The sequence below is a fragment of the Mobula hypostoma genome, chromosome 9 (genome assembly GCF_963921235.1).
Source record: "Mobula hypostoma chromosome 9, sMobHyp1.1, whole genome shotgun sequence".
Lineage (NCBI taxonomy): Eukaryota > Metazoa > Chordata > Chondrichthyes > Myliobatiformes > Myliobatidae > Mobula > Mobula hypostoma.
This window is the reverse complement of record NC_086105.1, coordinates 77,946,540-77,959,322: the sequence shown is the minus strand read 5'-3', so window position 1 is coordinate 77,959,322 and position 12,783 is coordinate 77,946,540. Positions and strand designations below refer to the sequence as shown.

Sequence of the window (12,783 nt, the reverse complement as noted above, 5' to 3'; positions counted from 1 at the left end):
TGCAACCTTCGACAATCCTCTACACTATCTATACCACCACCAACCTTTGTGTCGTCTGCAAACTTCCCAACCCACCCTTCTACCCCAACATCCAGGTCGTTAATAAAAATCACAAAAAGTAGAGGTCCCAGAACCGATCCTTGTGGGACACCACTAGTCACAACCCTCCAATCCGAATGTACTCCCTCCACCACGACCCTCTGCCTTCTGCAGGCAAGTCAATTCTGAATCCACCTGGCCAAACTTCCCTGGATCCCATGCCTTCTGACTTTTTGTATAAGGCTACCGTGTAATTATATTAAATTTTGAGGTGGTTAGAGGAAAATATGGGGTGGGGGGGGAGGCAGGGATATGTCAGAGGTAAGTTTTTTCAAAAACACAGAAGGGTGAGTGTGTGGAATGCAAGAACTAAAGTGTAGATACATTAAGAACATTTAAGAGTCTCTTAGATAGGTATACAGATGATAGAAAAATGGAAAGCTACATAGGAGGGAATGGTTAGATTGATCTTAAGGCCATAAGACATGGGAGCAGAATTAGGCCATTCAGCCCATTGACTCTGTTTCGTCATTTCATCATGGCTGATCCTGGATCCCACTCAATGCCATACATCTGCCTTCTCGCCATAACCTTTAATACCCTGACCAATCCAGAAGCGATCAACTTCCGCCTTAAATATATGCATGGACATGGCCTTCACTGCAATCTGTGGCAGAGCATTCCACAGGTTTACTGCTCTTTGGCTAAAAAAAAATGCCTCCTTACTTCTGTTCTAAAGGTTGCTCCTCAATTTTGAGGCTGTGCCCTCCAGTTCTGGATACCTCCACCATAGGAAACATCCTCTTCACATCCACTTTATCCAGTCCTTTCAACATTCACTAGGTTTCAATGAGATCCCCATGCATTCTTCTAAATTCCAGTGAATACAGACCTATATGCTCCATCTTGACGTAGGTTAACAGATTAGCTCAGCATTGTTGGCCAATGGGCTGTGCTGTAATATTCTATGTTCCCTACTTCCTTTTGGAAACACGATTACAGATACAGGGTCAGTCTCTATATACAAATATTAAAATTCTCTCATGAACTTTCTTTGCTATTAGACAGCTTACCTCAATCAAGTAAATATACTTCAGTTGAACAAAAGGATGACAGATCATACTCATCCATATAATTCCATAATCCATTTCTCTTCTCAGCCACTTTCCTCAAAACTAATCTTGACTGCTGTAACTTCAGTATACTTTTCAACCACAAGGAGAGATTCAGACCCATATACCTACAGCACTAAGATTGAATACTTACAATTCTACAACAACTTCTCCCCTGTGAGCTTACTTTTATTAATTGGTCAATACAATATTTATCCAATCTTTTGTTTTCTTCAGATTTGACTACCAGTGGTCTTTCAGTCAACCTTACAAAAACATAACCTCAAACCTTTGCTGCCAGTATACTAGAGTCAAAGAGTCATAGAAAAGTACAGCACAGAAACAGCCTCTCAGTACATCTAGTCCATGCCAAACTATTTAATCTGCCTACTCCCATCAACCTGCACTGCGACCATAGCGTTCTATATTCCTAATATCCATGTACCTATCCAAACTTCTCTAAAATGTTGAAATTGAGCTCGCATGCACCACTTGGCTAGCAGCGTATTTCACACTCTCATCACCCTCTGAGTGAAGAAATTTTTCCTTATGTTCCCCCTAGACTTTTCACCTTTCACCCTTAACCCATGACTTCTAGCCCCACCCAATCTCAGCAGAAAAAGCCTGCTTGCATTTACACTATCTATACCCCTCATAATTTTGTATATCTCTATTAAGTCTCCTCTCAATCTTCTACATTCCAAGGAATAAAGCCCTAACCTATTCAATCTTTCATTATAACTCAGGTTCTCCAGACCCAGCAACATCCTTGAAAATTTATCTGCACTCTTTCAAACTTATTGACATCTTTCTTGTAGGTAGGTGACCAGAACTTCACACAATACTTCAAATTAGGCCTCAACAATGTCTTAAACAACTTCAACATACCATTACATCTCCTGTACTCAATACTTTTACTTATGAAGGCCAGTTTCTTTATAACTCTATCTACCTGTGACACCATTTCCAATGAAGTACGGAGCTATATTCCCAGATCCCTTTGTTCTACTGCACTCCCCAGTGCCCTATCATTCAATGTGTAAGACCTGCTCTGGTTGGCCTTACCAAATTGCAATGCCTTGCACTTATCCACATTAAATTCCTACTGCCATTTTTCAGCCCATTTTTCCTGCTGGTCCAGATTCCACTGCAAGCCACAATAGCCTTCTTTGCTGTCCCCCAATCTTAGTGCTTTCTGCAAGTTTGTTGATCCAATTAACCACATTATCATACACATCATTGATATAGATGACAAACAAAAACGGACCCAGCACCGACCCCTGTGGCACTCCACTAGTCACAGGCCTCCAGTCAGAGAGACAACCATCTACCACTACTCTCTGGCTTCTCCCACAAAGCCAATGTTTAATTCAATATACTATCTCATCTTGAATGCCGAGTGGCTGAACCTAATCAGGCACAGCAAGTTCTGCTTGGCTTGATGAAAGTTAAAAATTAAATCTAAAGTTTTCTTCTCACAGCTTCTTTTTTTAACCTGTTGGGGTCTTACATAATTCCATCTCTGATCTCTTCTAGCCCTGCAAGCGTGTTATTTCCAAATTTTCCCCACAACACCCTTCTTGAACTTTGGTTTGTTTTGCGTTACCACTTACTTCATTCCACCACGGGTAGCAAGCATACTTTCCACTTCCCAAACACCTCCTGCCCCTACAAAGATTGTCCTTATGACCAATATTTGATCACTCTTCCCAATATCTTCCTCTTAGGGTAATAAGAAATGTTTGCAAAATACTTCAATCAAGTTGTTTTTGTTTAAGATTGTTAAAAGTATAGAAATAATTGTTGATTGTAAATTAGCTTTCAGACATTTTAGAAACTGGCATTCACAATACATAGCTACCTATTCAACATAATGATCACCATTACATTATACAATGTATAATAAATAATAATGTAACATTATATAATCTAATCACCATTAAAAGATATATTAGATTTGTCCATAAACAAGTGAAGCAATGATTAGCTATAAAGTTCAAAGTTCAAAATAAATTAATTATCTAAATACATATATGTCATCATATACAACCCTGAGATTCATTTTCTTGGGGTATACGTAATAAATCCATAACAAAATAATAAATATAATATAATCAGTGAACGACCACACCAACTTGGGCGTTCAACCAGTGTATAAAAGACAAAAAACTGTGCAAATACAAAAATAAATAATAATGTGGTAGGTATTTCATCGATGACGACAGATGAGAAAAGCTTGTTTAACTCAACTGCCGTTTTTATTGCAACAAGCACAATAACAGACAGAGCACAATTGCTTGGTGAGAGCCAACTCAGTCACATAGAGACAGGGGAGGTGATTATTACACACCCCTGTTACACACAAACACAAAAGCGAGCAATTGTATAACCCAAGCTAAAATAAATGAACTTGAACATCTCACCATAATTCTACCGAACACACACACACACCACGAATGCATTTTAAAACAAGAACACTAAGTAGCACTAGCCGCTAGGAATGTTGGGGCGAGCTTACGACCACTCCCCCAGAGTGCCACAGTGCCCCCTACCCGAGGGGACAGACATCTCTGGCAACCCCAGGGGAGGCACTGCTTGGTGAGCCAAGAGGCAGGGCACCTGGAGTGTCACCTTCTTCCTCAGCCCCCTGGGTCGGGGTGGCCAAGGCCCTGGTGCAGCACGACTGCCTTCTGCTGCTCAGGCAGCCCTATCCAGTATACCACATTGGAAATGCAGTCAAGCGGCCCCTTCGAGTGGCCTCCAAGCTTGGGGGATAGTCCCTTCTTCTGGGTGGGGCAGTAGATCCAAGACTCGGTCCCCCACAGTAAAGTTCTGCCGCGGCTGTAGGCATTATATGCCTGTCTTTGGTGGCCACTACCTGCACTTTGGTTCTGCTGAGCCACATTGTGAACATTCACAGGCACCCCTTGAGGTGCTGCCAGTACTCCAACCTGGCCTCCCCAGAAATCTCTGGCTCAGGGCTGGGGGGTGGGGCCAGGGGGCAAACACATCCACTGGTGTGTGCAGCTCCTGCCCAAACACGAGCACAGCCGGCGTACACCTGGTGCTCTCCTGAACTGCTATCCGGTATGCCTGCAACACTAGGGGTAGGTGGTGATCCCAATCGTGCTGGTGCTGGCTGACAAGGATGGCAAGCTGTGTAGCCCGGGTGCGGATAAAACATTCCATCAGCCCATTACTTTGAGGGGATGAATGGGGGTGGTCTGCAGTTTGGTGATTCCCAGCTACCTACAGACTTCGCCAAACACCTGTGCCTCAAAGTTCCACCCCTGGTCATTGTGGAGTTCCTCAGGGCTGTCAAAATGGCAGAAGAACTCCTCCACGATTCTCTCAGTGGTGTTGATAGTGCTCTGGTCCAGGACCACATACACCTCTGGCCACTTGTTTAAGTAATCCGTGGTCACGAGTACATAGTGTTCCTGGCGTAGGTGTGGGGGAAAGGGCCCAAGGTGTGTAACCCTACATGCTGCATTGGGGACTGCTGCATTGGCGCACTAGACTGATGGCCCAGCCGCTTCTGCGACATGCAACCATTGCAGTAGCGCACGAGCAGCTCCACATCCTGCCTGCACCCAGGCCAACAGAAGTGTTTGTGCAACTTGCCCAATGTCTTTGCAAGCCCCAAATAGCCGGCCAGTCTGTGCACCGGCCGTGGCATGGAGCCCCTGGGGCATCACCAGCTGCAGGAAATGTCTGTCAAAGTCTGAAAATTACCTCCACAGGAACAGCAAGCATTGTGCACCTCCATTGTGCTCCACTAAGAGTATAGGCCATTGGTCCCTAGATCCAGAGCAGAGACCACTACCCATTTCAGCGACTGTCCCATGCTCAGCCATCCCCTCACCCAGGCTAGCACAGGATCACTCTCCTGCTTGCTGCCCAGCTGCTGGTGGTCAATGGTGGGGAGGTCTACCAGCAGCTACAATTGGTAGCCTCGCAGGGACGGCGAGAGAGGGAGTCAGCATTACTTTGGTGCCTTCCGGCGCAGCGCTGTATCTCGAAATCGTCATCCCAGAGAGCATCCAGACTCCTCACCAGCTGCCCATCAGGATTGAAGAAGCTCTAGACCGGTCAGTGATGCATGGTCCATGCGAAGCAGGTGCTGTTCGCTGAAAAAGTAGAGGCAGAAGTAGCAGAAGGCCTGGAACATGGCCAAGTGCTCCCAATGGTTGACACAATAGTTCTGTTCAGGGCAGCTCAGGGTGCGGATAAAGTACACCATAGTGCGTTCTACTTGGTCCTCTCCTCTGACAGCAAAGTACTGAGCCCCCTGTTGCTGGCACCTACATCATCAATGAAGGGGCATGCTGGATCAGGGCGCCAAGACCTTGTGAGTGCAGCTTGGAGCTGGTCAATGGTTGCAGCGCAGATGTCAGTATGAGCAAAGAGCCCTTCTTGGTGAGCTGGTGCAGGGAAATGCCGATGGTGGCAAAGTCCTTAATAAACCAGTGGTAGCATGATGCCAGCTCCAGGAAGCTGCAAAGTTCGGAGACGTTGATGGGGGTGGGCCATTCCTTGATCACCGCCACCTTCTCAAGGTTTGTCGCCACTCCTTCCGCACTCATTACGTGCCCCAGGAACTTCCGTCTGGCATAGGTTTGCCTAGCAAATGGCAGTAAAAACCTCTTGCAGGTTCCACAGAGGATCATCAAAAACAATGGCGTGCAGCAGATCGTCCAAATAGATGACACAGCAACTCCGCAGAATGTGAGCCAGCACCCTTTCCATCAGTCTCTGGAGGCCAAATAGCCAAACAGCATTACTCGGAAGTGCCACATGTGACCAATGGTGAAGCCAGGCTTGGGGTTCTCAGCACTCGAACAAGGTATTTGTGCCATGGGCTTCCAGGGCCAGTACGACCTGCCAATAGCCACTGCAGAGATCAAGAGAGCTGAATCAGGTCAAACCCGCAATACAGTCCAAGGCATCATCAATTCGGGACAATGGCTAAGAGCCCTTCTGCGTCGCAACATTAAGACCAAGGTAGTCTACGACCTCGGAGCGTCACAATAACAATAATAATAAATAATAAATAAGCAATAAACATCAAGAACAGGAAATGAAGAATCCTTGAAAGTGAGTCTACAGGTTGTGAGAACATTTCAATGATGGGCCAAGTGAAGTTATCCCCTTTGACTGAGGGGTAATAACTGTCCCTCAACTTGGTGGTGTGAGTCCTGAGGCTCCAGTACCTTCTTCCTGATGGGCAGCAGCGAGAAGAGAGCATGTTCTGGGTGGTGGGGGTCCCTGATGATGGATGCTGCTTTCCTGCGACAAAGATAAAGTGTTGATGTGCTCAATGATGGGGAAGGTACTCCAAAGTAATAACATGGAGGAATTTAAAGGTGCCAACCCTCTCCACCTCTGATCCCCTGATGAGGACTGGCTCATGAATCCTTGGTTTCCTTCTCCTGAAGTCAATAACCAGCTCCTTTACATTACTGATATTGGATAAGAAATTGTTGTTATGACACCACTCAGCAAGATTTTCATTTTCCCTCCTATATGCTGATTCATCACCACTTTAAATTCAGCCTATGACAGTGCTGTCAGCAAACTTGAAAATGGCATTGGAACTGTGCTTGACCACCCAGCTATAAGCTATTAATAATAAAGTATTACATTGTTAAACTACATATATAAACTACTAATAATTAATAGTTTAAAAACTTTTGAATGATCTGGTCAGAATATTAGAGCTGCAGGTAAAAGATTTGGACAGCAATGTTGCTTCCTCCATAAATCAATAACTTGAAGTTCAATACTTGCTTCAGAGTGATAATTTTTAAAAATGTTCTCTTTGAAAACAGAATTTTGAAATTACGTGGAACTCTGCTTTTAAAGTGAATTTTTTACCACTCAGCATGTGCATTTTTACATAAAGGCACGGTTAAATTGAAGTGTGAATGGAAAGGATTCTCAGCACTCAAACAAGGTATTTGTGCCATGAAATAGCACAACTTCATTAACTGTGCTCCAGAATAACGGGTGATTGGGCTGAAGAGGATTACATTGAATTGCGATTGATTTATGCCACCGTGTTTAAAACAGTTCTCAATTACTCTGTCCAATATTGTACAATTATATCAATTTCATATGGTAATATATATTAAGACTGTTGTCTTAGAGGAACTTACACTTGACATTCCAGCTCATCATCTGCTTGAAAATGATAGGTTCTGTTGTCTATGAAGAGAGGGAAGTATACAGCATGAATAAAATAGCTTAATAAAAATGATAAAAATAATTATTTGATAAACAGTTTACCAGGCACTCAGAAAGCAGATGCAGAAGTTTTCTTAATTCTTCAAGTGTAACGCAGTCAAGATAGGAATGTCATATTTTGTTCACTTACTCAGGAGAGAAATTGAACTTAATAATGCAGCTTCCCACATTAATGCATAATTAAGGGACTTATCAGACTCAATTGTTTCTCCATTTTATCTTGGGAATAAATTCAAGATGTTGGCCATGTATACATCAGTATGGATATACATGTTTAATTCATGGAAGTACATCCTTCATTCCTTCAAATCAGTTCCTAGTTGGGTGTTACAAAACTCGGATCTCAAAGTTGATACTTAGCTTAAATTTTACCACTGAAGTGTGCATTTTTACATAAATGAATAGTTATTTTTAGATTAGTTCCTACTACATATTGTTTTATCTTTGAAATATCTAAAATCGTAGCCTCAACATTTCAACTGGGTTACAACATGAAAACTTAAACAGTGAGCTGTAATCTTTCATTCCAGGTTGTTTGCTGCAATAGATAACATAATTAAAGGGTAAACTATTTGAGGGGAATCAATTGTATTGAGAATTTTAAAGTTTTGGATCATGAAATCCACCTTCCCACAACTCAACTGCTACGAAGTGAAAGATTCAGGAAACTATTTTAAACTCTTGTATTTTACTTGCCTATTCACTTGGCCCGAGATCTGTAATCTTGGAGTGCCAGATAGTTAAAGGAAGGAATATTGTCTGGAAAGGATCTTAAGAGCCGTTCCAAGAATGGCAAAGTGGAAAGCCAATAATAACTTGTTCTGTAATTGAGGAGGAAATCCTCAACTAGGTGACTGCACTGTTCTATGGCAAAGAAGAGGAAGCTAAACCCAGATTCAGAAGGGAGAGAAGCAAAGCTAGAAATGAAATTAATAAAACAAGAAAGAAATACTGGAAGGCAGACATGGCTGTGCTTCATAGCAAATGCAAGGAAAACTCTGAATATGGCAGCTGAGCTGAAGACGGGTAAAAACAGGTTAATATTTTGGATTACAGAATTTTCAAGAGAGATAGTGATTGCATTTAAAAAGGAAGCAGGGTAAGATTGGTGGTGGCAATATTGTTTACAGAAGCAATCATGGGTGTGAGAAGAGATGTTATATAGAATGTTTATTCTTGCGGGCTAAGCTAAAGGATAAAAATAAGAAAAAAATCACATTGCAAGGAGTTTACTAAAGATATCCAAATAATAATAATTATATCCAAATAATGTGAGAACAAGAGACCAAGTTTAATGGTAAATTTCAGACAAGTATAAAAGTAACATTATTCATTGTCCTAAAGGATGGTAGAGACATAAATCAGCATATTTCAAACATATCTGGGCACACAATGAACTATGACCATAAGTGCTACAGACGTGGTGCTGAATGGTGTGAAGGCATTGGGTAACTTTCTAGAAATGGACAAGGACAGATAGGCCTCCTTTTGTGTCATAAATAATCTAAAATTGTATGATTTGTTAACTTCAAAATTAGATCTGACCCAGTGCATAATTATTAGGTACAGACATACCATCAGCAATCCCTTACACAAGTTAAATCAGTTCAAATTAACATACAAAATTTTTTGGAATCTGTTATTCAAAAAAAACATGTGGGTGCTTTCATTGGAGCTTGTCTGAAAAAGACATGGATCTAAGATAATGCACTTAATCTTTGTACTTGAGGGTTTGATTCTTAGTTCAGATTGAAAATAATATCTCCTCCTTGCTGACAATCAACACAGGTACATCTCAAGGATGCATGCTTAGCCCTCTGCTCTACTCTACACTCATGACTACGGCTCGGCACAGCTCAGGTGCCATCTATAAATTTGCCAATGACACAACTGTTGTCAGCAGAATCTCAGGTGGTGACGTGGCGATGTAGAAGAGTGAGATAGATCAGCTAGTTGAATGGTGTCACAACAACCACCTTCACTGAAGGTCAGTAACACCAAGGAACTAATGGAAAGGAAAAGGAAAGTCAGAAGAACACACACCAATCCTCATTGAGGGATCAGTAGCATAAAGGATGAGTAGTTTCAAGTTCATGGGTGTCACCATCTCTGAAAACCTACAGTACTGTGCAAAAACCTCAGGCACATATATATAGCTAGGGTGACCAAGACATTTGCTTAGTGTGGTATTTGTCAACGTGGAGTGGACAGCCAGCCTGTTAAGTCTGGCAGAGGCAAAGGATGTTTGGAATAGCAAGGATGGACTGCCACAAGAGGGGTATGGGACGGGTGGCAGAGAAGGAGTGTCAGGGGCGGGGGATGGTGCAGGTGCAGACAGACCCAGCCCTCAGACACCAGGCGAGGTCATTTGATTCCAAACAATTAGTTATCGATCATTATAGAATGACTTTCTGGTGCTTCATGTTCCCTCCACTCTCCTCCTTTTCCCAACCATGACTGCCCTCTCCCTGACCCCTTCTAACTCTCAGTCCATAATCGAGACCCATATTAGAATAAGGTTTATCATTACTCACAAATGTCATGATTTTCTTTTCTCGGAAGTACAGTGCAATACATAAAATTACTTAAGTACCGTGCAACGGTTTTAGGCACATATACACGGCTAGGGTACCGAAGACTTTTGCACAGTACTTTAGTAATTTTATGTATCCTGATCCCAACATATTTGTGAAGTTAATTACAAAAAGGCACACCAGCACCTATATTTCATTCGGAGTTTGAGGAGATTTGGTATGTCACCAGATGTACCATGGAGAACGTTCTGATTGATTGCATCACTGTTTGGTACATGGTACAGAGGTACCAATGAACAAGATGAGAAAAAGTTGCAGAGGGTTGTAAGGACCAACAACTTCATCCTGGGCACTAGCCTCACCATCATCGAGGATATCTTCAATGGGCGGCATTCTTTATTAAGGACGCTCATCATTTAGGACATGCCCTCTTCTCATTATTACCATTAAGGTGGTAATACAGGAGCCTAAAGACACACACTCAGTGTTTTAGGAACAGCTTCTTCCCCTCTGCTATCTGATTTCTAAACGGAACATGCACCAATGAACACTACCTCACTTCTGGCTCCTTTTTGAGCTACTTTTTTATATATTATTTATTGTAACAAGTTTTTTTTAATGTATTGCACTGTACTGCTGCTGCTAAACAACAAAACCCACGACATATGTCAGTGATATTAAACCTGATTCAAGGCTTCCTGCTTCCGTTCAATATCTGAATACTGTGTAGGTGATGATATGCTAAGGGGATGCACAGATTCTGTCAATGTCAAGGCAAATAGAGAGTGGTTTAGGATATTATTTGTTCGTTTATTTGTACTTTGCCTCACATGCTCTTATTTCTGAGCCACAAGACACTCAGTGTCTTCCTGGATGCTCATTGTCCTATTCGAGTAGTGCAGACCAGGGATTCTTTTGGGTCAGTGATGATGATACTTTTCTCAAGAGAACTTTGAGAATGTCCTTGAAACATTTTCCCTATCCTCTTGGAACTCTCTTGTTGCAAGGGATCTCCAGGTAGTGTTCTTGCTTTAGGGTTAGGGTGTGGACATGTTTACTGGATCTGGTTGATCAAGGTTAAAGTTTCAGTACTGGAGATATTGGCTTGGGAGAGGATGCTGACATTATTTTCGCTAATAGGATCTGATGCTGAATCTCATTTCTTTCTGAACAACAAAGCAAGGTGTACAAAGAATGATGATCATCAAAACACCAAAATATTTACTTGTAAATAGGATAAATATAAATTTCATTAAAATACTCTGTGCAAATCTGTATAGAAAGTTTAAACCAATTGGAAATTGCAAGACATCAAATTATTCAAGCCAATAAATAACAAAAAACATACGTGATATTAAGTCAAAACACTTTTTCTCATCTGCAGTGGGCTTCACCTGGCATGTCAGTAAATTTAGTCTCGCTGGCTGCCTGTTGGTCTAAAGATACAAAATATATTAGAAAACACAAGGTATCATAATGGTTCAGGTGAACATTTCTGCAAGCAATGTGGTTAGACGTTTAGGATTCACAAGCCAATCTGATTGAAGTTTGCAAACTGAAATGAAGTAGGTTTTGGTACATTTTTTATAAAAGTTTAATTTAATCTTTGTTTTTAGCTCTAATGTTTTTTACTTCATTTTAAAGTTTTTTTTAAACAATTCACAAGTCCCAGACATTTCAAAAGGAATTTTCTGGGCATGCCTTATTCTGATTGACCCACATAATAAATTCTTGACTAAACTAGAATTTCGACTAAGTAGTTCACAAGATCTTTAGTAACAAACTTGGTTGTCTAAGCTTGCAAATAGAATTTTAAACTTATAAGAAAAAGTTTGCACATATATATAAATAAGTATTATATCTGTTAAGAAAGTAAGAAAAAAAGGAGGGGTGCTAGTGCGCATGCGTATGGATTAGACGTGTTTGGTCAGTGCTCCTCTCCGAGGCCTCGATAAAATTACCATGATATCGTGTTTTATTCATTCATAGGCCAACAGTGTATGTCTAAACTAAGTGTCTGGAAAAGTTTGACAACGCCAAAGGCAAATAAAGCCAAGACCGCCGACTGCCAAACTACCGAAGTTAGTGCTAACAATGGGTCGGTGAAGAGCTTCTCCGCACCTGAGATACCGCCGGATAAAACTTACACCATGTACAAGGAATTAGGTCAGGAGATTTCTCAGTCAGTTCTGCGCAGCATTAACGACCGATTTGATGTTTTTGAGACCAAGTTTAAGGCACTTGTGGCCTCACAGGCTGACTTACAAGCCCGTGTGGCTAATCAAGAACTAACCACCAGTGAACTTGAAACACACGTGCAAGAGCTTGAAGTTAAGTATTCAGAGCTAATGAGACAAAATAGCCAGCTTAAAGCTAAAGTGCATGACTTAGAGGCTCGTTCCCGGAGACATGACATTAAGATTGTAGGGATACAAAAGGGTGAGGAGGATGGTAAACCTACTGAATTTGTTTCCGGACCGATTCCCAAGTTGCTCGGGGAAGAGCATTTCCCGTATCCGGTTAAAGTTGATCACACACATCGCTCTCTCTATCCAAAGCCGGCTGCCAGCGGGAAACAGCGCACCATCTTGGCACGTATCCATCACTTTCCAGTGAAAGAGCTGATCCTGCACCGCAGCAGACTACAACCCATGGAGTACAAGGGAAATAAGGTCTTAATCTTCCCGGACTATACTAAAGAGGTGATGACTCAACGTCGTGCCTTTCGTGATGTACTGCAAACTCTGCGCGATGGAGGAAGCAAGCACACCCTGTGGTATCCAGCTAGGCTCTATATTTATCATCAAGATGGAAGAGCGGCTGAAGTATATGACGACCCAACAGAAGCAGCA

General features: G+C 42.0%; 1 protein-coding gene across 5 annotated transcripts in view; it reads right to left on the bottom strand.

The window, feature by feature from the left end:
• The window catches only part of LOC134351808 (arf-GAP with SH3 domain, ANK repeat and PH domain-containing protein 1-like), a 729,826-nt gene that overhangs the window by 170,365 nt on the left and 546,678 nt on the right, over nt 1–12,783 (bottom strand). For all 5 annotated transcript variants that reach the window (XM_063058512.1, XM_063058513.1, XM_063058511.1 and 2 more), the window contains exons 14-15: nt 11,280–11,367; nt 7,310–7,358 (exon numbers count right to left, since the gene is read on the bottom strand). In XM_063058512.1, the coding sequence (XP_062914582.1) occupies nt 7,310–7,358; nt 11,280–11,367 (137 nt within the window). The remainder of the gene's footprint in view (nt 1–7,309; nt 7,359–11,279; nt 11,368–12,783) is intronic.